The sequence below is a fragment of the Carassius carassius genome, chromosome 32 (assembly GCF_963082965.1).
Source record: "Carassius carassius chromosome 32, fCarCar2.1, whole genome shotgun sequence".
In the NCBI taxonomy this organism is placed as follows: Eukaryota; Metazoa; Chordata; class Actinopteri; order Cypriniformes; family Cyprinidae; genus Carassius; species Carassius carassius.
In genome coordinates, this window is record NC_081786.1 from 24500986 (window position 1) to 24525214 (window position 24229).

Genomic DNA, 24229 nt, shown 5'->3' on the forward strand with positions numbered 1-24229 from the left:
TGAGTGGTTGTACTTCACACAACTGTCAGGCTTTCATATAAAATGATGTCATTCAGAATTCTTTCAAAACACAATGAATGCTCTTTGGTTTTCTTGTGATTCTCTGATCATTTTACAGATCCTAGTATAATGTTCCCATTAATGAAAAAAAAAAAACATCTTTATAACTGTGAATTTTTGGGTAGACAGCTAAGCTGATTCAGGAATGACTTTTACAGTTTTAGAATGATTAGATTTGGATTAATTATTATTTTCAAAGTGTGTTTGAAAATAATAGTTGGATGGGTGATAAAAATTTGATGCCAATTCTTCATAACATAACATAACATAACATAAAAAATACTAGTCTAATATAAGTTGGAACAAATAAACAAAGGACAAAATGCATAAAATAGAACAAAGATACAAGTGGAATAAGGTACGTCAGTCTAACAATAGTAAAGATACAACAATTTTGTAAAGTAATCAAATGTAAAATTTCTTCATATAAGAGATTGAAGATGGATGGATTTGTAGACGTAATTACTGATATCTCCAGTGTATCAGATGAACATAAATTGATCCTTACTAAAGCTACAAAAGTCAGTTTAGAGCAGTGAGTGATTTATTTTTTTCCTTCTTTTTCTTTTGTTGTTTAATTAACATTAAGGACATAGCAGCAGGTACAGTATATTCAGTTGCCGTCATTTTAGGAATGTATGCACCTGTTTAAAATTTTTGTTTTTTTATTATTATTTTTTTAGTGGAGGGCTTTCCTAAATAATCATTGTAACATCTGTTTGAGTCCTGCAGATGTCAATTTTTTGGTGACATAATGATCCACAGACTGTAGCTGTCTGCTGTTTTGTGATTGTAACTGTAAACAGTCAACTGTAAACAATTGATCACCAATCTGAATTTTAAAGTAACAGATGAGACCATAATGGTCATGTGATTTTTACAGATATGAAATGATTTCCTCATTAAGTGTGCCACTTTGATCAATCGTTCATGTAAACAAGTTTGAGTATTCTATTCAGTGTTCAGTTCACACAGTATTAGTTAAGGGATAAAAACATTATGTATCTAGCCTTGAATAACATTGTAACTTAAAATGTGCCTATTAATCTCAAAATGAAAATCTGAATCTGACTGATTTGTGTCTGGATATAGGTGCCCTTGTTGTGATTTGACCTTTTTAGTATAGCTGACCACAATGTATTTACAATTTATCTTCAGCTTTACCATATCAGATACCCAGACTGTATTAATGTGATGAATAATGGCAGTCTAGTAACTGTTTCACACGTCTTACTTTCTACCAGGGGGAGTGATGCTGGGCAATGATGTCATCTCACTTAAAGTCTCACTTAAAGACTTAAGACATTATACAAAAAACCACTCCTCATGTGTGGAAACGTTGACTTTCTCATGACCCCCGATCCAATAAAGAATTTGAAACCCGTGGAACAGTTTTTTAGGGTGTTGCATTTTTTAACAAGTAAAGATAAGTCCTTAGTCCCCTGACTCATATTGAAGTGTTCCTTCAATATGTATGAAACAAAATTTGTATCAGTGACATTGATTTTGTAATTGAATATACTAAATGGTATTCATAGAAATTTGGATTAGTTTAAGAAATATAGGCATCCTATACCAGAATGAACCTACATAGATGAATGTTGGCTAAATAGCCCATTGGTTGATTAACATTATTCATAGGTGACACCAACAGAAAATTAATTTTTGGAAAGCAATGATTTTTTTTTTTTTTTTGGATATTTCATTTTAGTTTAGTTTAGTTTAGTTTAGTTAACTAGTTTTAGTTATGCCACGTTTCCACTGAAATTACCCAGAGCAATTGTAACAGGAACTTTTTTTTCCCAGGAACTATTTTCCCCCCAAACCTGTTGCTTTCTGTGTTTTCACCGTGGTCTAAAGTACCGTGAAGATTAGGCAAATAGTCTAGTGATGTAGGTTTGCACGCGTTTCTCAATACAAAGTATGCACATTTCTAACTTGCATCCTCAGTAGTTTGGACTTGGGAGTGTGAACTCCCACAGATAGGACGACTCCAGTCCAGTAATTCTGCAAACAGCAGCATACTTGATAACATCAGTCAGCTCGCCTTGGCTACTGAAATTTTCATCACTGTATATTTACAATAAGATGAAATACGATATCAATATCCACTGCCTCCTTTTGCTTTCATTTAAAAATATTAATAGCCGCAGAAATGTAATTCAGGGAAATGTGTATATATATACAGCCTACATTACAATGAAACAAAATATTAAATAAATTGCCTTTGCCTCTCATTATTTACATTTTAATAAAAATAATAATAAATAAATAAATAATCAATTGAATAAAGATCAAATATTACCTGTTTTATTTATCAAAAATAAATTATATTTTATGTTTAACCACTGAAGAGACATCAGAGCCAGTGGCAAATGTCAGAAGGACTAGCCAAGTCGAGACTTCTCTCGACGGTATACATGAGCACTGTACTCCCACTGATTGCATGGAGCTGATCGTCTCTGAAATCTTAAATGGGCACTGCCTTTATAAATACTCAGATTTGAGTTTTAAACAACTACATTCTCACCTGAAATACTTGTAAAACTACATTTCATGACACAATAACAGTAGTAATTAAAAAAAATATCTGAATAAATGGTGGTTGAAATCACAATGCTGTGTGAACTTAACCCTCTGGTGTCTATTTTTGGGGCCTGGAGAAGTTGTGTAATGCCCTGACATTTGTGCTTTTTTCAGTTTCTTACAAATATCTAAATGGCTAAGTCTAATCTCACTGTAATCAGCACAAACTGAGCTATAATAATATGTGAGCAGCATGTATGTACATGATTGTTTTTTTGTGAAAAAAAAATGTGAATAAAAAAAATGTTATGCGTGGTTAGTGAAAAACTAAAAATGTTAAATCACTTGAATAAGGCCATAAAACACATACAGAACATTGGATCCCGGGACTTTTGAGAACTGGAGCTTGTAGCCTAGAAATTTCTTTCTAAATTATGTGAAAATCATCTAGTTTACTCATTCACAGAAAACAATATATTGATTTTAATTTTCACACCTTGTTTGTTATCTTTATTTTATAAATGCACAAAGTTTTGTTATTATGTCTGTATACAAAAAAAGTAGACCCTTTACGGATTCGATTGATGTATTGCTCTTATCTGTATGATCAAAACTGAAAGTGTAATTTAAAGTTCTTTTCGGGGTTATCAAGAGAAAATGCCTCATAATGCGTATACGCTTTAATCGACTCCAGAGGGTTAACCAATCATCATGTTTAGCATCTGTGACGAGTGGGGTAGTGGAGTGATTGGAAATGAGCGACACCTGCTCGACCCACCGGTCTCGAGTCCCACGGAGGAGATGGATGGATATAAAACCGTAGCGACGACAGTGAAGGAGGACAGAGGACCAGGCCTGGGTTTTAGTTGTGTTTGGTTTTTATTTGTGCGAGTCAGTCGTCCGTGAGTGGCTGACACGCTGTTTTGTCTTTATTTTGTAATTAAAGTTTTTATTTGATTGTCCGCCGGTTCCCGCCTCCTTCTTCCCGTGATCATGGAGGTTTAATTCGTTACAGTGGTGCCGAAGCCCTGCTGAAGTTCCCTCGCCGCTGTGGTGAATCCGCGGTACCATCGAGCAGGCGGGGAAGTGTGCCGCCATGGGCGCTCAAGGAGGTGGGCTGGAGTGAGTTGCCGGGGACGGGCGAGCTCGCTGCCGGCCGCCCGTGATGTGGAGGGGCGGCTGCCGTCCGTGAGGGAGCGGAGGAGTCGGTGCCGTTCGCCAGCGGGCCGGAGCCTGCTGCCATCCACCTGAACGGGGAGGAGCAGGGAATGGGGGACTCCTGCGGGCTTCCCAAAACCGAAGGGCCGTCCAGTGCCACTGCCAGGCACCGCAGAGGAGATCACCCAGCTGATGGAGGGCCAAGCGGCAGTGCGTCTGGGAACTGGAATTTTTTTTTTTACTCTCTCCCTTTTTCTGTCGCTCCTCATCCTTCCATCTCCTTTTCTCTCGCCTCGTCTGTCCTACCCCCAGGTTCCCGCAGGTTCTCGTGGTTTTTATTTGATTGTCCGCCGGTTCCCGCCTCCTTCTTCCCGTGATCATGGAGGTTTAATTCGTTACAGCGCCCAAGTCCCACCCCCAAAAGTTCCGGACCTTTGAAAAAGTACTACCTCGTGAGCAGGGACTTTCTGAAGGGCATTTTTTTTTATCCAGAACTTTATTTAGATACTACAGTAGTTCCTGTGGTGGAAACACACCGAGTACCAGCCCAAAAGTCCCTAGTTCCTGGGTAAAGTTCCAGCGGTGGAAACACAGCTTTAGTTAGCTAGTTTTAGAGGGCTCTGCAATAAGGACAGAAAATAACAAAAGGGACAGGATCTAGGAATGTCATAAGCTGTATTCAAGCTGATGTTGCCTTTTTGAGAACCAGTGTATCAGAGCATGTGTGCTAACTACTTTGTCTCCAACTAGTTTACCATAACTGAAAAAGAAAAATAAATAAATAAAAGAAAGTAAATAAAGGAAAGCTTTAAAATTATTTAGCTGTTTAAAAAAATAATAATAAAAACCACATTTAAATATTTGGGTTCCTGAACTGATTGTCCTGCGAACGCTCTTTCCCTGATCATCATTCCCAGCCACGGGTGAAGAGCTCATCTCTTATCTTTCCTTTTCCATTTTTCCCCTCTTTTCCATCAACTACGTTAAGACGCTTTGATTTGATCCAAGAAATGTAACAATTTTAGCTGTATGCTGTGGTTTGTGCTGTTAATAAGTTGTGTAATGTGTGCCTCAGTGGACAGACGGCGTGCTCTGTCCCCTCTCTTCTCTTCTGCTCGTATGTGACTCAGTCAGGCTTGTAGATGGAATGATTCAAGGGAGCGATGAAAATCAACCCGAAATTGCATTTCCATCATTTAAAAATCCAAGACAGCATGTGACAAACTCATTTTAACACAGCCTGTGTTTGTGTGTGCCTTGGATTGACAGAAATTCTTAGTTGTTTGTCTTATTCTTAACCCTTGACAAGGAGCCTAGAGCCAGAGGTGTTCTTTAAGTGAGATACATGTAATGTTTATGTACTTGCTTGAAAAAATTCTGCATTTTATTTTCAGTCAGTGTCACTAAAATTTAATTTCAACTTGCGTATGTATCGCGCATCAATGAGCAGTTGGGCCTTGGAGACAGAACTGGCTGTTGGGTAGAATTAGGCCAGTGAAAATAATGGTGGAACACTTCGTGAAAAGGTGGCAATTTGGTTTTTGCCCCCTCACTCTGAATTTACATACCTGTGCACTGCTCCAGTCAGGGAAGCTCATGCAAATTGGGATCACCTATGCAAATGAGGTCAGCCTGTAGGAGGAGAGGAGGAAAGGCAAGTAGACTGTGTTGGCATTCAGGCCTTTTCCCGCTCACGCAGCCCGCAAGAACATGGCAATGCAAACTGCGTGATGGGCATACACCCACTCAACTCACTTCTTTCCCTAATAGCAGTGTGTTTGCAGTAAGAGAGACTGGGAATAGCCTGCTCTTAGTTGCATTCTGATCCTTCAAAAATCTAGCTTTCTTACCAAACCATTGTTCCCTGCATGCATTAAACATATGGCACAGACTCAAGGTCTTGTACTGTCTTATCTGAGAACTGTGCGAGAACAGTGTTTCCTCTTTTTCAGTGACTTAATTTCCCATGCTTTGTAGCACATTGCCTTAACGAAAAATGGAGCTGCAATTTATCGTCTTTTGGCTTCTAGACTTGGGATATGAAGAGTTAGGGGATGAAAGTGTTCCTGTTGGTGCAGGATATCCTGTGGTGTTACCATTTGCCTCAAGATGGTTGAGAGGGGGAGTGCAAAGGTGCAGAAACCACTACATCAAGTTGACATTTTGATAATAAAGGGTGATAAAGCCCCAGTTCAGCACTTTAGAAACTGCCAACCTGCCTTTAAATGCCTCAGTCCTTTTGTCTTATACTTATCTGTAAAAGTCTCTGAAGGTTTTTTATTTTTTATTTTTTTTTATTATTATTATTATTTTTTAAGCTAAGTATTAAATGTGCGTTCAATATAAAACACTCTTGCATCATATCAGACTCAAGTGCCATTAAGTGGTCTCAGCCAATGAAATGGGATGGGGCAGGGCTATTACTTTGAACAATGGCAGATGGGTAATTTTTAGTAAACCTCTTTAGTAAACCTGTCATTGTAAAACAGGTTTTATTTCCGTTTTGTTTTTTTATTATTATTATTTTATTTATTTTTTTTGGCACAGAAAATTCATACTTTACCTTTAAAGTCATCATGAATTCAAAATAACCATATTTTTATTCGTAATACACATTCCTTTTCCTCTAAAATGACTTGCATATTCAGCTGATGTTTCCAAGGCCACTTAAGTTTCAACCATTGGGTACTGACAGTGTTTTATGTTTGCATTCAAGTTTAGGTCCATACAGATTTTGAATGACCACTTATTTACAATCAATTCCTCATGGATAAAAACAATTACCCTACCATACATTTTTCTTTTTAAAGGTGTCATATGATGCGATTGAACATTTCCCTTTCTCTTTGGAGTGTTGCAAGCTCTTGGTGCATAAAGAAGATCTGTAAAGTTGCAAAGACTAAAGTCTCAAATCCAAATAGCTATTCTTTCTAAAAGTTAAGAGTCAAACACACGTACCTAAAATGGCTCATTCTAACATGCCCCCACGTGTCTACATCATGACGTGGGAAGATTTGCATAATGCTGGCCAAATGTTCATGCAAAGAAAGGAGGAGTAACTTTTATTCTCTCTGTTGCCGCCACCGCCATGTTGTGGAGGTGTAGCGTGTTTCGTTGTGAAAGAAAAACTACTTTGTTTGGCCTTCTAAAAGAGGACACAACTAAAAATTAGTGGTTAAGTTGTATTTACAACACTGTTCCGGAACATGTTCAGCCCAAATATTCAGATATGTGCAGTGCATTTTATGGAGGACGAGGACTGTTTCCTCCGTGAGAATAACCTACAATGCCGGTGTCTGTTTCTGTAAAATGAGGCATTTGCCACTGATTCAAATGCAAGTTTTGTAGCACTTGTTGTTTGTCGTTTCTCCGATCACAAATCACGGCATCACAGTATGGTATGGGGCGTAACATTTCCGTCACACGCTTGAGGCATTCAGCCAAGCACAATCGATGCATTTCCGAAAGGCAGGGCATAGAGGAGCAACAATAATGTACAAACCTGATTCCAAAAATGTGGGACACTGTACAAATTGTGAATAAAAACATAATGCAATGATGTGGAGGTTTCAAATTTCAATATTTTTTTTTCAGAATACAACATAGATGACAAATATCCCTTGACCCTTACGCACAGAGATTGTTCCAGATTCTCTGAATCTTTGGATGATATTATGCACTGTAGATGATGATAACTTCAAACTCTTTCTCTGAGAAACTCCTTTCTGATATTGCGCCACTATTTTTCGCCGCAGCATTGGGGGAATTGGTGGTCCTCTGCCCATTTTGACTTCTAAGAGACACTGCCACTCTGAGAGGCTCTTTTTATACCCAATCATGTTGCCAATTGACTTAATAAGTTGCAAATTGGACCTCCAGCTGTACATTTACATTTAACTTTTCTGGCCTCTTATTGCTAACTGTCCCAACTTTTTTGGATGTGTAGCTCTCATGAAATCCAAAATGAGCCAATTTTTGGCATGACATTTCAAAATGTCCCATTTTCAACATTTGATATGTTATCTATATTCTATTGTGAATAAAATATAAGTTTATGAGATTTGTTAATTATTCCATTCCTTTTTTACTCTCAATTTGTACAGTGTCCCAACTTTTTTGGAATCGGGTTTGTACATTATGTAGAAAATACTGTTTTTTTTTTTCATGAAATAAAAAATAAAACTAAAAGCTAAAAAGGTACTAGATGTCTCTTTTTTCCAAATTTACTTTTTTTCTTTTTTTGTGTGTGATAAAATGCTGACTCCCACTCCCTTTCACTCTCTCTCCTCCGGCAGCACTTGGTGTCATGGGATGCGGGTAAACCGGAGTGTCTCCTGCAGCTGGTGAAAGAGCTGTTGCAGCAGTACCATCAGTACCAGTGCCAGCGGCTTCGTGACAGCTCCCGCCTGCACTTCGAATATGACAGCCTGCTGGATGACCCCAACTATGGGCGCAGTATGGAGATTTACGCTGGCCTCAAGAACAGCTGGGTACCAGTTCGGCTTCGCCTTATACTTCCTTTAACATAATATTCAAATGTTTCCGTTCATTGAGATTTTGATAAATACATATATTTATGCATCCATCCATTCTCCAAACCACTTGTTCTATGTAGGATCAAGGGGATGCTGGACCCTATCCCTGTGTCTCAGACCAAAAGCAAGGAATCATCCTGGATGTATAGAATTAAACTATTCAATTCGCTAAATTATCAAAATAGACGGAATTAGATGGATATTTAATATATAAAACATCACACCTCCTACTTTTACTAAAGGATATATTCATAGCACTGGGTCACTTAACTCCACTTCCAGTAAACTGACCTTCTCTTAATGAAATTTCATGAACTAAAAGTGGTAATAACTCTCTGCTTCATTTAATTCCAGTTTTAAAGTTCACCTTTCTAATTCTCTAGATACAACTACAGATTTGTTATTTAGCTGCTGACACTTTTAAACAAAGTGCTATTACGAGTTACAGAGACATACTTATTGTAACAACTTGAAATTGAAATTTTATTCATGGTAACTGCACAACAGCTTTATGTATGTGTTCTTCTGTTAAAATTGCTCACTATATTGTGGCCCAATCACAGGACAGTGGGTTTTCGATAAAGTGCAAATAGAATTGCACAACTGGTCAAAAACGAACAAACTCTCCCTCACAAACGGGCACACAGAGGTTTCCGTAATATGGTCATATTTTTGGGAAAGAGTTTAGTGTGATGGGCTGTGGGTGTGAGTATGTTGCTTCATGGGCTTCAATCTTTAAAGGGATGTGGTGAACTGTGGTCTGTGGGATAACAGACTGTGATTAGGAAATGTTTGTGTAACATTAAAATTATGTAACCCAAGTTATGTATATTATATGAATGTAAACAAGGAGTCATACAGCGAATTACACTCGAAAGTGAATATGGCCATGGCCTACTTACTCTAGAGAACATTTGAAGAGAATTTGAAGTGAATACTCTTGGAGCACAGCATTACACTGTCACACGTGTTGCTAAATATGTACTTCACTTCAATTTTAAATTTAATCAGAATTATACCTTGACAGTAGTGGCTTGGCAAATGCATCAGTACACTGAGGGTACTGACACAACCATCCCTAAATACACACACCACCTTGAAAGGGACATGCAATACAATGTAAAAAAAAAATGTAGTTCCTTTAACAGAAATATAATTAAAGGATTTGTGTGACAAACAAGACTAATTTAAGCCTTGATTCACTGAAAAACAAGATATCCACCCAAGGTATTATTAACACAAAAGTAGTGATTTCTGATTAGTAAATGAATCATTTGCAATGACAGCAGTTAAGTCATGTTACATTTATTTATAAAGCACCTTATACAATGCAGATTATAAAAAAAACTTTATAGTAATACACTGGAAATTTATAATTTTTGTTACAAAATTAATAAATTATAACACAAATTCAGTTTCAGCAGTAAAGCAGCTATGCAAAATACAATAGTGTTGTTTTTCAGCTCAGTTTAGTTCAGTGCTGATTCAGTTAGTTATTAAGAGTTGAAAGTTCATCATTTATGAAACAAAATCATTTTCAGATGTGAAGTGCATTGTGTGACTCAGATTTGTTTTTTTAATTAAATGTAAATTTAAATGATTCCTTCACAAATAGACCTAATTGGTTCTTCTCACTTGCTGATCCGGTAGTTGCCTTTAACAGCTGGTGTTGGAGTTGTAGATTATCAGCGAATAATAGCTTTTGAATCTTATGACTCCCACTTGATAAGAAAGTTGTCAGAATATTCAGATTTGGAAATCCCATATTTTGCTAATACATTTTACTTTTGAGGTTTTCGTAGCAAGATCACCTTGGTCCAGATCTTTTCAGATTACCGAATCCAGATTACCAATGCTCTAAATAAGACTACTATTCACAATGTAGCCTACAAGCTTTATGAATAGTCTGTAGGCTATTGGGTAAATTTGTGTTTTTATTTGACTAGTTAATCTGTGATGACTCTGACTTTGTAATATATATTTGTGATAGGAAAGTCTGTTGTATGTCTTCCATCCATCTATCTATTTTCCAAAACGCTTGTCCTGTGTAGGATTTCACAGATGCTGGAGCCTGTCCTAGGATCTCAGACACATTGCTGGTCCATTACAGGGACAGCAGTGTATTTAATGTGGCTTTTGCTGCTTTTATTAATCTTGAAAGCCTCTATCCCCTTTCATTTTAATTTAATGGAAAAGAGCGATCAGGGAGATTCTTCGGAATTGCTCAACTTTTGAGTTCCATGGCAGAGATAAAGTCAGGTGGGTTTGGTACAACATGAGGAGGAGAAACAATGACAGAATCATTCCTTTAACAAATAGGTTACTGTGTGAGGAATGTTACAGAATGTGTGTGTGCTTTTTGATGTTTTTTTTTTTTTTTTTTCTTCTAGACGGGGGAGTTTTCTGCTCGATTCCTTCTGAAACTCCCTGTGGATTTTAACAACATTCCCATCTATCTTCTCAAAGTAAGACATTTACATCAATACAGACTCTCAGGAAGATCATAAACCCCCATATCTTTGATTTGTTCAGAGAAAGGATTTTTATCTGTTTATCAGTGCATGAAAATGTCTTCACAAAACGTTACATGTAAAATTGCATGTAAGAATAGGTCGCTCTTGTGCGAGCATTCATTTCTCTGCTCTTGTTTGTGCGTGTGTAGGCTGCGAGTTGACTAATCAGCAGCCTGTCACTCCCAATCAACTCTGAGCCGTGTTGTGTCTGCAGGCCCTCTCTCTCTCGCCTCTCCTTTCCAGTCACCCTGTGTCTTGCCCTCCCTTCTTTTTTTCTTTTCTGTTTCCACATTTCTTCCTCACCACTGTGTGTATGTTTGTGCCTATGTGTGCGTGAGAGGGTGTGTACGGCCTCAGGAGGCCCTTGCTCTATGGCCTTTTCCAGTCGGAGCCATGTTTGTCCTCCCCCAAGAGAGCCGAAATGATGGTAAACATACGGAAAATAGCAGCCATCATCAGCATCACCATCTCAGTGTTTAGTCCCTCAGCAGTACACTACACTTATGCATTGACATGTACAGTTCACTCCCAGTGGACCATAATGCAATTATAATGCAATCATAATTAAATTACTTTCTTCACGCAGTCTGTTGAGTTCAGACAGTAAAGGTCATGTACATTAACTGGAGTGCCAAAATACATATTGGGTCAAACATTGGGATCACATATCTATGATCAGATGCTGTTTTAACTGCTTTTCTCATCACTGTCATAATTTTGTGTGTTAGTTGTGTTTCTGAAAGGATAGCTTGCAGCACATAGTTAAATACTCGCCTGTTCCTGCTTTGGAATGTTCACAAACAGTATACTATTACTCAGCTATTTCAAACGTCTGTTTAGAATTATACCGTAAAAAATACGGTAAAACCAGTTACACTGTTGTAGGTTTAACGGTTCTACTTTATATTTACAGTTTAATACCATAATTTAACTGATATAATATTAATATACGAACTCTTTGAAGCACTGAAATCTGTTTTGTACTTTTGTATTACACTGGTAACCACCAAAATCAGGTGGTGATGAGAGAGTCATGTGGTGAAACAAAGCCCATCACAAGCAGCTTTTAAATAATAAGATACATAGAAGGTGCACTGTGTCATTCACACAAGCACTAAACACCATCATGGTGAGACTCATTAAACTGAAATATGCAATAAACATTAATTTAACAACATTTTATGTAACATACAAACCTAATAAACATAACAGATGAGAAAAAATTAAGAAGAAACATAGTTATTTCAAAGAAAAAACATCAAATTCAAACAAAATTTGAAATGCAACGCAGAGAATTCTGGGAACGTAAGTTTACGGTTTTCCGAAACTTACTTACTTTTTTTGTAAGTTTACAGGAAATTACCGTTAACCAGTAATCAGGTTTGTACTGTAGCATTTTCACAGTTTTTTACCGTTAAAATCACAGTCATTTTTTACAGTGTAGTTGCCTGTTGAAAAAAATACTTTAGTGTGTAGATATTAATTTATACCTGTGCATATCCAAATTAAGATAATTGATACTAGAAGACTAAATAAGTTGTAGAAGGTCAAGCTATTTGAGAAAATGTAGCCCTGAGGGGCAGTATGCTGCAGAGTTTAGCTTTAGTCATAATTAAACAAACCTGAAACAAAAAAAAAAAAGGTCTTCAGGATTACTGGAATCTTACAGGCAAGTGTGTTGAGGCTGGTTAAAGCTAAACACTACAGGATGTTGGCCCTTCAGGAGCAGGACACACCTGGCTCAACTGGTAAATGGACCTTTGTGAATGTAAATGTCGTCATTGGCTTTCATCACACTATAAAGGTGGAGAGAGACACTTGCTGGCAATGGAGAAAGGACAGTGTAGTTAACTTTCCTTCATTTTCTTTCTGTCAAGTACCTACCATTACATGAATTCTTAACCAAACATCACTGCCTTTTTATCACTCCTTAAACAAGCTGCTACTAGATGACTTTTTGACTGTTTAAATCTTCATCAAATCTCGCATGACGTCCCCTCCTCTCCAGGTTTGCCTCCCAGACATCAGTTGAAATGGTGTCGTGTAGCATGATAGTTGCCTGGAGTGTGCCATCTCGCTGCCTTTATCTGAGTACCCTGGACATGTTTACCTTCGCAAATCCACTTGTGTCCCTCAGGGAACTGAGGGCATGTCATGAGAGCAGTCTGCATTGGTGGCAAGAAATAGAGGACAATGGCAATGTTCTAGTGAAGCAATCCTACCAGGTATGAGTGATTCTTTCCTGGGAAGGACAAAACCCAAGACATGCTATTGCTTGACTTTTGGATCTACTGTGGGAGCTCAAAGTAGGAGCCCTAACTCTTTCAAAAATATTGAACTTTGCTAAACAGGAACGCTCTGATTTCAATCAGTTTAAAAATTCAAGCTCATTTTAGGCTTCATAAAACAACAAGGGTCCTTCAGTACAGACAGGTCAATCCAGTAGATTTGGACTGGTCACTGTTCATTGCTCTTTTGTTGCTCAGTTTAGCATGGTACCCGTTTAGCTCTAAATGTCAGCTATCCTAGTTTGCGCAGCCATCAGTGAAGCGAGCTGAGACTCTGTGTTCGTGACAAGCCTGATCAGTCTCATTCCACTGGAGCCGTGCGGGCTGCTAGCTGAGACCTGACTTCCTGTGCAGTGGGTGAAGAGGGGGATTGCTCCGTTGGCCCTCAGGGATACCTCCGCCACTGCCATTGATTATTTTAGACAACTCTGACGAGTCACGTGCCAGATCTACAAGTTTCTTTTTGGCTGTTGTTAAAGGGCCAATCTGTTGCTGGTGAATAAAGTCACTATAGTGGAGTAAGTGGTTGTTTTAATTAAAAATAAAAGGGAAATAATTAAAGTGAGAGCTAAAAACAGAGGTCTGTTGCTATCATGGTTTTAGTATCTCCAAGGGCTGCTTATTGGAAAGCATAAAAAACAGCAACACAGTGCAACAAATCTTGTAATTACAACTTGTATGTTATGCTTACATTGTAAACATGTTTATTTTAAAATCAGGTTCAAAAACACTGTCTCCAGGCCTATTCACACCAAGAGTGAAATGAAAAGCAAAACGAATCACTGACGACAGGCCTATTCACACCAGGAATAAAATGAAAGGCACAACAAATCACAGATGACAGGTTTGTTCATGTCAAGAGTGAAACCAAAAAGCTTATTCACATGCAAAATATAACCCATCTGATGCTACACCATGGGTGTAGGTTGACATTTGAGCTCGGGGTGGGTCAAACTGAGCCAGTCGATTTGGTCAGTCACACTTATTTGCATGTTTTAGCTTTTCTGTAGCAAACCTACCAATTGACACTCAGTGTACCATATTTAAGTGATTTTGAATACATAGATCAGCAGCAAGCATGTGAAGTTATCGTGGCAACCAGATTCATTTCTAGGTCTGTTCTTGCCATGTTAAACTTGGCACACTGAAAGTAATGCAATATAAACGTGTTTGTCAACACACTCTCAAAGTAGGCCTTTAAGCAAAACAATGAATGAATTACCCAACTGCTTTAAAACAGACGACATTAAACACAGAATGGCATTCACACTTTATTTTTAGTAAATCCCACTGTTTACGATTAACAGTTCATATTCTTTCTAATATGTATGTTTCGGTTGGTTCTGTGTAAATAACATTTGAAAGTTAATGATCCTGAAACAAGGATGAGCTGCTTCAGTGGGTGTATACTGTGGATCACCTTAATAAGATTGTCTGGAGTCATCAACCATGGAATCTTTGCTTTATCACCTAGATTTATTTTGCTTTATATATTATTACATTATTTCATTTTTGTGACGAATATGCACTGTAAATTGACTTGTTGAATTTGCTGATTCTCTGCTGCTTTTTTCCAGTACATCCGCTCTCTACTGTACATTCAGACTGCCACATTATATTCATCAGCCTTCCCGCCCTTCCTCATGCCACTTCAACTTAAGTAGTTGGCCAATTAGCTTTACTCTAATTGTTTTCTGAGTAATTTTCCTTCTTGATTTGAGTGCACTCTTAACATCAGTGGCGGCAGTAACCAGAGTGCATCCAGGGTAAAGCTGGCGCTGAGGTTTGTGCCTTTCTGCTCTCCTCCATTCCCCAGCCTCATTTATGCAGGAGACACCCTCATTTTAACGTTCTTATTCCCTTATTCCCATTCTTTCATTCAATGCTTCAATTAGATCTTAAGACGTGTCTGACAAATATTTTACATGTAAAGTAAAAAAAAAAGATGAAAAATAATAAGAAAGGTAACCTCATCATGATTTAACTCTTATCCAACAATTAATTTCAAGGCTGTCTGTGCCAATTAAAATCTTGGTTATTATTTCAATTAACACATATAAAAAATGGCAGGGGAAATGTTTTTCCCCTCTCTGTGATTTGTTTTTCTATTTACCTTGGCACATGAGAGGCATACAAAATCAATATCATTAGAGTCGAAGTTAATAAACACTGTCATGCACATTTGTTCAACAGCCCTGGGCATGGTTTGATTTTAAACTGGGATAAGCAATAACCATATCCTAGAGAAATGTAAGGAGCTGTGAAACAGAAAGAAAGGAGAGAGACATTTGAAACATGATTGAAGGCTTGTGGTTTAATGAATCGGGTTTAACGTCAGTGCCATAGAAACCCCCTGCTGCATTAAGCACACATTGAATTAGACCATGAATTTTCTTGACATGGGCACCGGTTGGCGTCACATTCTCTGTCATAGGCACAGATTACCAAGATTTTTGTTTAACATGTTGTCCTCATGGACCTTACAGAGTGTAATTTAAATACATCATATTTACATTGTATCTAAAATGGTCAATATGTTCGGTAGTGCAGTCTGGAAATCCATGTTTTTTCTGAAGGTTATTGTCCGAGTAAAGGGTGTTGCACACTATTAACATTTAGGCCAACTTTGGATATATTCAGGTGTGGCTTGGACATTAAATCCTTGAGAACTAAATGTGTGGATTATGAATCTAAGGTGGAGCACCAAGGAATTTAGTTTTTCCATTGGTGTGGATGTAGTTTCCTTGATAGATCGGACTAGAAGGTTATTATAAGACAAATTAAGTATTATTACACAATGTATATATTTATGTAATGTCAATCAGGTAAAAACAAGTTTTAGGTTTGTTATTAAATAAAATGTAAAAACATATCTATTTTTTTTTGGTACACTATTATTATTATTATTATTATTATTATTTTATATAAAATGCAATTTTTCTGGTGGATGACGTAAGTTTTACTATGGGAGAAAATTATTTCTATATCTTTGATTGTTGATTTCAAAAACTGGGCATCCAATCCAACTCTGTGTTATATCTATAGTACAGCATTTTGGCCCCATTTCATGTGTCACTTGGTAAATGATGACCAAATGCCAACATGGACAGTTTGCATGTCATGATCCTATCCTCAAAAAAGAACATGTAACAAGAAAATGTAACCCGATAATAAATATGTCTAGTAAATTGCACTTCTGTTGTTTATACTTTTATAAAATTGTCATTTTTCCTAATCGGTCTGTGTATGTTAATAATTTTGCATTATTGGGGGCATTGCAGTTCATAATAATTTTAATTTCAGTTTTTGATTTTACACTGTTATGTGCAGTATCTAGAACAGATTTTTCATGTCACAGCATAGTATGTCGGTAGTGTTGCCAAACTGCCAATCTTGTTTTAGTTGGCCTTGGTTGTTCCAGGATAGGTTCACTGACTAGATCTTATTACATTAAACTCGTGGTATTATTGCGAGGGATGGGAAGAATGCAAGCTGCTCTCCGAAAGGCAATTAATTTAGCAGAAAAGAGTTTCATGAAACACATTACACTATGATAACTGTGCCCAGAGCATGCAAAGATGCAAACTGTTACGTGAATTGTACCCCAGACCCAGTCTTCAGGTGGTGCTTTCACACAATCACACCAAAATCCCTAGGGTGATGTAACCCTTAGGATTTAAAATTCAAAAATTAAATTTATGCATTTAGCAGATGCTTTTATCCGAAGCGACTTACAGTGCATTCAGTTGCATCAATGCATCAAATTGATAATTTTTACCTATCATGTGTTCCCGGGGAATCGAACCCCCAACCTTGCGCTTTGATAGCGCAATGCTCTACCAATTGAGCTACAGGAACACTAGAATAATCTAAATAATCTGATAGATTTAGAAGCTCTTCTCAGCAACCCTGTACAAACTTCACTATGAGACATTCGATTTCATCAGCCCTGAATGGCAGAATTTATTAATATTATTTATTTAATTCATATTAATTAATTATTAATATGTAAGAGTGTAGTAGTATTACTGTAGCAGTCAAACTGTGAAATCATAAGCACTGTGCTGCCCAACTGACATCAAATGTGCTCCTATAATGGGGTTTTATGATTCATATGCAGCATGCTGTGTTATAACGTCTCTGAATTTAATTGACTCATTTTCTTGTGCATGTCAAGTACAAGGAAAGGCTTTATATTCATTTTACATTTTTATTTATTTTGTTGGAAGAACATGGAATAACTTTCTAGCTCATCTGTCATCTGTTGCTTAGAATACATATATATTCTGTTCATATACAAATGAACAGCATTTCATATAAAAATTGCAAGGCTATTTTTAAGGATGCACCAAAACATCGCAAATCATTTGGCCAGGTGAACAATGTTATCCGCTTATTTCAAAAATGGTGAAATATTGTCTAATACGATGTATGTAACTACTAGTGTTTAACCATGAATACCAAAAAATCCAAATGAAGCACATACTTGAGTAACATTCTTAATTTTTGTAGTAGTGCCATCTAAATCAAACACTGACTGTATACACAAATTCCTACACCGGTTGTATAAAGCAACAGACAATAAAAGCTATCGCTATCCATGTATTTAGTTTTTGTCTGCCGTAATTGTTTTCTATTGCTCTGTCCCTGAGTAGCCACAACTACAGGGACATCTCATTGGCACACATAGCTGCATTTTAAACCTATAATAGATGTTTGTATGATGCCACAGCATTTTGAATGCCAGTTTGACACATTAAGACATTTATTTGCCCTTGTTTATTCTCTTGGTCCATTTCTCGTTCTGTTCATTTGTCAGAATTTCTTTCTAAAATACTTGAAAAACATCCTGAGTGCCCACATCCTGTCAGTGATCTCTCAGCGCCTCAGAGGCGTATCAATCTGAGCACCTGACGTCTCCTCCGACCGGCACTCCCCACTCCAGCAAAGCTCCGATTAGGAGAGAGCAGAGTGACATAAAGCCCCTTTAACAGCGGCCTACACCCACCATTCAGCTTTATGCCAGCACCAGCAGCGAGCTTTTGGCTGCTTGTTTGTTTATCTGTTCTGTGCTGCATGTGGAGTCTCTATCCTCTCATGTATTAGCACCGCTGTCAAGATATGTCAGACTGACTGAAGAGGTCACGTCAAGAACTTCATTTCTGCCGAGATGATGTTGTTAAAAATATAGCCATTTACTGACTGTTCCTGGGATTATGCACTATTTGGAATCCGAGAACTGAGCGACACATAAGCAGAGATTGTTTTGGAAAGTTCCTTTTTGCTTTGAGAAAGCATGCTACTGTAGGACTTTCTTGTGTTCCTTTGAAAAAAGGGCGAGTTTTTCTCTAGTGTGGCTGCAATATTTTTGGAGAACTGTTTGCCCAACACAGTATGTTGAGTCATATGATGACAGAACTGCAGTGCCATACCACCTCAAGAACACTCATAATCTCATTGGCACTCCATGTCCACTAACTCACTCACTTGCTCGCTCAAAAAAAAAAAAAAACCTTAACACCTTCTATTGCTGTGCAAACATGGACAAATGGATCTGACAAGAGTGTTATGGAGGAGACTGTGGTATGACATCAACGACTATGACTGTAAACCCCTTCATTAAGATGACATTCAGAGTATAATTAACTGCCCAACAGTCGAGTTGCTTCAACTGGCGCCTCTCCATCGGGCTTGTGTACTTTCTTCCTATGTCTACAAAAATATATGCCAGTGTGTCAGTTAATTGTGTCCAGAGAATAACTGGCTAAATTAAGTAAAGAAATTATTACTGATTTGATGAAAGTCCAAAATGTGGTTTATAAGTTCAAAAAGAACATTGCGATGTGATATGGAAACTTCATATCTAATCAAAAACTTTAAATGTCTTTAAACCAATCAAAATAATTTATTCCACTCTTCCATGTTATTTTAGTCAGTGATGTTTGTTAAGAAAAAGTTATTACTTGAAAAGTGATATACCTTTAATGGCTTGTGGGAACTCGGAAATCATATCCAAATGTTTACTTGATCAACATCCCAATAATATCTGTGTTTTTACTCAGCTTTTCTTTCAGGTTGCCAAATAATGTGGTATAGGGAAGTTGTGGCCTAATGGTTAGAGAGTTGGACTCGCAACCAAAGGGTTGTGAGTTCGAGTCTCAGGCCAGCAGGAATTGTAGGTGGGGGGAGTGCATGTACAGTGCTCTCTCCACCTTCAATACCATGACTTAGGTGCCATTGAGCAAGGTTGTGTGTTCACAGTGTGTGTGTGTTCACAGTGTGTGTGTGTTCACTGCTGTGTGTGTGCACTTTGGATGGGTTAAAAGCAGAGCACGAATTCTGAGTATGGGTCACCATACTTGGCCGTATGTCACATCACTTTCACTTTCACTTTCACTTTCGTATAGATGCCAAATAATATTGTTTACGAATAGTCCTAGAGAAATAAGAACAAGCAAGAGAAAATATCTAGACATTACAGTCGTGGCCAAAAGTTTTGAGAATTACATAAATATTAGTTTTCAAAAAGTTTGCTGCTAAACTGCTTTTAGATCTTTGTTTCAGATGTTTCTGTGATGTACTGAAATATAATTACAAGCATGTCATACGTTTCAAAGGCTTTTATCGACAATTACATGACATTTATGCAAAGAGTCAGTATTTGCAGTGTTGGCCCTTCTTTCTCAGGACCTCTGCAATTCAACTGGGCATGCTCTCAATCAACTTCTGGGCCAAATCCTGACTGATAGCAACCCATTCTTTCATAATCACTTCTTGGAGTTTGTCAGAATTAGTGGGTTTTTGTTTGTCCACCCGCCTCTTGAGGATTGACCACAAGTTCTCAATAGGATTAAGATCTGGGGAGTTTCCAGGCCATGGACCCAAAATTTCAACATTCTGGTCCCCGAGCCACTTAGTTATCACTTTTGCCTTATGGCACGGTGCTCCATCGTGCTGGAAAATGCATTGTTCTTCACCAAACTGTTGTTGGATTGTTGGAAGAAGTTGCTGTTGGAGGGTGTTTTGGTACCATTCTTTATTCATGGCTGTGTTTTTGGGCAGAATTGTGAGTGAGCCCACTCCCTTGGATGAGAAGCAACCCCACACATGAATTCTTTGCAGGTCACCATGGTTAACAATGGAAGAACAATGATTTCAAGCATCACCCTCCTTTTAACATGTCAAGTCTGCCATTCTAACCCAATCAGCCTGACATAATGATCTCCAGCCTTGTGCTCGTCAACATTCTCACCTGAGTTAACAAGATGATTAATGAAATGATCTCAGCAGGTCCTTTAATGACAGCAATGAAATGCAGTGGAAAGGTTTTTTTGGGATTAAGTTCATTTTCATGGCAAAGAAGGACTATGCCATTCATCTGATCACTCTTCATAACATTCTGGAGTATATGCAAATTGCTATTATAAAAACTTAAGCAGCAACTTTTCCAATTTCCAATATTTATGTAATTCTCAAAACCTTTTGGCCACGACTTTACACTGTGCACCTGCGTGATCAAAGCTGATTCTTCTATATGGCACACTGTACCCGTTTGAGACACTCCCAGATTTGTGCGTGACTGCAGAGCATTTCATGCCAACACCAGTAGTGGTAATTTGCAGGCGGATTGAGCACTCTAACAGTAAACACTGACTCAAGCCCAAGGAATCTTAAGAGCTTTGAAGTAATTGCAGGTTCCTTCTGAAACTGTTTCTCCACTATTGCTTGGCCATCAGAAACCAGAGCAGACATCTGTAAGAGGGGAAATAAACTGCCAAACACCTCTCTTCTGGATCTCTAGGGCTTGTTTGATCTCTGGGTTCAGATTTGTTAGCTTTGACTTTGCTTTTGTAGCATTCATTAGCTTTGTCTACTGTTATACAGCCAGTCATGTAGTATATGTGAATACTTTATCTATATCTATATTATATACGTATATAATGGATATTTGTGTGTGCATAAGTAAATAATGTCAGTAGGGAAGGAACAGAATGTCATAGCATGTAGGAGAGAACACCCAAGCAACTGCGAAAAAACATGCAAAACACCCACAAACCTTTGTAAGATTTTTGCATGGGCATGTATGACTTTGATTTTCTTAAAAAGAAGTAAAAATCCATTTCACTCACTTTAATGTATAAAATCTTTGGCATAATGTGCATCAATAATTACTTGCTTTTTCTTTTTCTTGACATTCATAATGTTCACCTGAGCATTTTTATAGCAATAAAGCAAATCTGTGCAAAAACTCAGCGGAAGCCTGTGAACCTTCAAGAATGCCACTGCTATATGTTTAGCTGAGATAGCCCTGACATTAGCTTCAATTTTATTCAGAGTGATGAGTAAAAAAAAAAAAGCGGGACAAAAGAAAGATAATTGCTGGTTTGAAGATCTTTAATGCAACAGGCAATGAAGAACTGAAAAGAGCAGCTAAGCCCATCACTCCGACAAACAATCAGGCTGCTGTTTAAGAGGCCAAATTATAGGTTGGGCTGGGTCTGAGGATCAAAATAAAATGTCATAGGAGAAGTTCACAAACAAGAGTCAAATTGGTTGAAAAGACAATGGATCTGAGAAGTCTGCTGGAATGGGAGTCAAGTAAATAAGTAAAGATTTTGGCCCATGAAGTCTCTCCATGAAGTTTAGTTTAGTTTAGTTTATGTGGTGCTTCAATATACAACCCCAGTCCATGCTATTGTTATATGTGACATTGAACCACAAAACCAGTCATAAGGGTCTTTAAAAAAATAAATAACGCAGTTTCGATTCTCTGTATGTATGTACTATACATGTGAAAGAATTTACAATAAAGCAGACTTGACTTGAACTACTCATGTAACTGTCTTCAAATAGGGAAAATATAGAAGTGTTTGGTGGCTTCTAAATTCATCCCTGTTTGGATCTTAAGGAATTAATGGTGCTAAGCTAAACGTTAACATAGTGGTGCTGAGCGCTACAGGGATTACGTGCACTCACTGAGATGGGAGAGGTACATATCAACTCGTCTAAGTTGAAGGAAGAACATAGTGAAATATAGAAAAAATTTGTCATTTTCCTTTAAGACTGGTTTCGTGGTCCAGTGTCAAATATATAAAAGAGCAACCAGGGCCTTTTGCTTAATATCCTTTTTTTGTTTCATGAAAAACACACAAAGGTAAACAAATTGATGAGGGTGAATATATTACAACATAAATGTTATATTTAAGTGAACTATTACTAAGTTACTACTGCTTTTATTGATTTATTGTTGTATTGTTTTCTGCAGATATTGAAAGCGTTTCTGTTCTGTTAGTTTTAGTACATAGGTTTTATCTTGGCAGTCCAATCTTGGGTGGTATGCCAAAAACTTTACCCGTAATACAGGAAAGGAACAGCATTTTTGCTGACTCCACATTTACACATCCGGTGTGAGTCACAAGTGTGCGTAAGTGGTTGCAAAATCATAGAGATGTGTAGACGTGTTGGCTGCCAGCCGTCACAGTAAAGAACGAGTCAAGTGCCAGGTGATCATACTTATAAAATGAAGGATACTTTTGTGTCATTACAGGGATCTAGCTTCATTATCCACACCTTTATATGCTATTAATGTTTTAATAGTCTGTGATTATTGTGATTACACTCAGTTGCCTTCATAAATGTTGACTATATCTACTACAGTATATTGATTACTACAGTATTGAAGCCAGGTCATACATAAGCGATTCATTATTACTAGGTGTTAAAGTTAATCCTTTGGACTTAATCAAGCATATTTGTTGATATGTCTCATTTGCTTTGTCATGTGTATTGTCTCATAATTTCATGACAGTAATCACACTAAATTAAACTTTTTGGACATAATAACCCAAGTCAGACGACTGAACCCAGTGCACACCCATCAGACACTTGCCCTGTGAAAGGTTTTGATTTAATCCCATACTTAATGCTTTCTTGTTCAGGCAATTTTAATATCCCTATTATAAGATATAACAAAGTACCCATAATTTTACTTATTAAACCTGTCATACCATGTTGTTTTGCATCCAGTGTAAACACTAGGCTCTTTAAGTTTGGGAGCACTACTGTTTTTTTTTTTGATGGTTTTTTTTTGTGATCACCAGGGCTGCATTCGTTTGATCACAAATACAGTAAAAACAATAATATTTTTATTAACGCTCATTCATAAATATTGGTTTTGTTATTATGAATGTTGCAAACAGTGCTAGCTACAGTAAATTGGTTATAATAACACTTAAATTGTCCATGAGATGCGTGCAAATCTTAATACTTAGGGTTAAACCTTGGTATCAATGATAGGAAAGCCTATACTTGCCTTAGAATCCCTAACCCAATAGTTTGAATGTGATTCTCATTAAGAGGGCATTGTGGTAAGACGTTATCACATGTATCTTTTGGATAAACATCTGGCTGCCATGCTGTTTTGTATAGGCAGTGAGTGAGAGAGTGATAAAAACTGCATAAAACATCAAAAAGAGACCTGCCCGCATTCTGTCTCCATGAGGCTCTGAACTTGAAATTCACAGACTTCAGCCCCCCACAAATACAAGCAGACACAGCTGAATCTCTGGTCTTAGCGTGTAAACTCGCTATTATCACTGCAAAGGGCTGCATCAGCTAATGAAGGCCCATCCATTCTGTTATAGCCCCTAGAAAAGAATGGTGCTCCCAAACTCTCCAAATGGTGGGTGGCATTCAGTAAAGTAGTGTAGATATTACAACAGTCTGACTTAAGTTTTGCACTTTTGATGTTATTTTCTAATGAGAAATTAGTATTATAGTAATTAAATATTTGTTTAGTTATCACCAAAACTCATTCTGTTTTGTTGTAGAGCATTAAACCATTACGCTGCCTCAGAAGCCTGTCCAAATTTTTTCATAAGGTGCCTTCGTGCAAAAACACTGTTTGCAAAGTCATTGCCTTATACGGCAGCGAGGCAGCAAGTCAGCTGCCCAGGCTTTTGGATGCAGCTGTAGTTTTTGCTGATCACAGGGCTTGTAAACCTGCGCATGTGATGCAGTATTGTTGTTTGGCATAATATCCCCCAAAATCTTACTTATGTACAAACAAAATAGCATGGTAGAACATGCGGTGTAAATGTAGTTTGTTAATAGGGATAACTTAAAAGATAGTTTGTAACAACAAAAGTAA

The 24229-nt window shown here is 37.5% G+C and overlaps 1 protein-coding gene across 1 annotated transcript in view; it reads left to right on the forward strand.

Moving 5' to 3' along the window:
• The window catches only part of LOC132113033 (BRISC and BRCA1-A complex member 2), a 77026-nt gene that overhangs the window by 20836 nt on the left and 31961 nt on the right, over positions 1–24229 (forward strand). Inside the window, exons 5-6 of the mRNA XM_059520823.1 lie at positions 8040–8234; positions 10670–10744. Coding sequence (XP_059376806.1) covers positions 8040–8234; positions 10670–10744 — 270 coding nt within the window. The remainder of the gene's footprint in view (positions 1–8039; positions 8235–10669; positions 10745–24229) is intronic.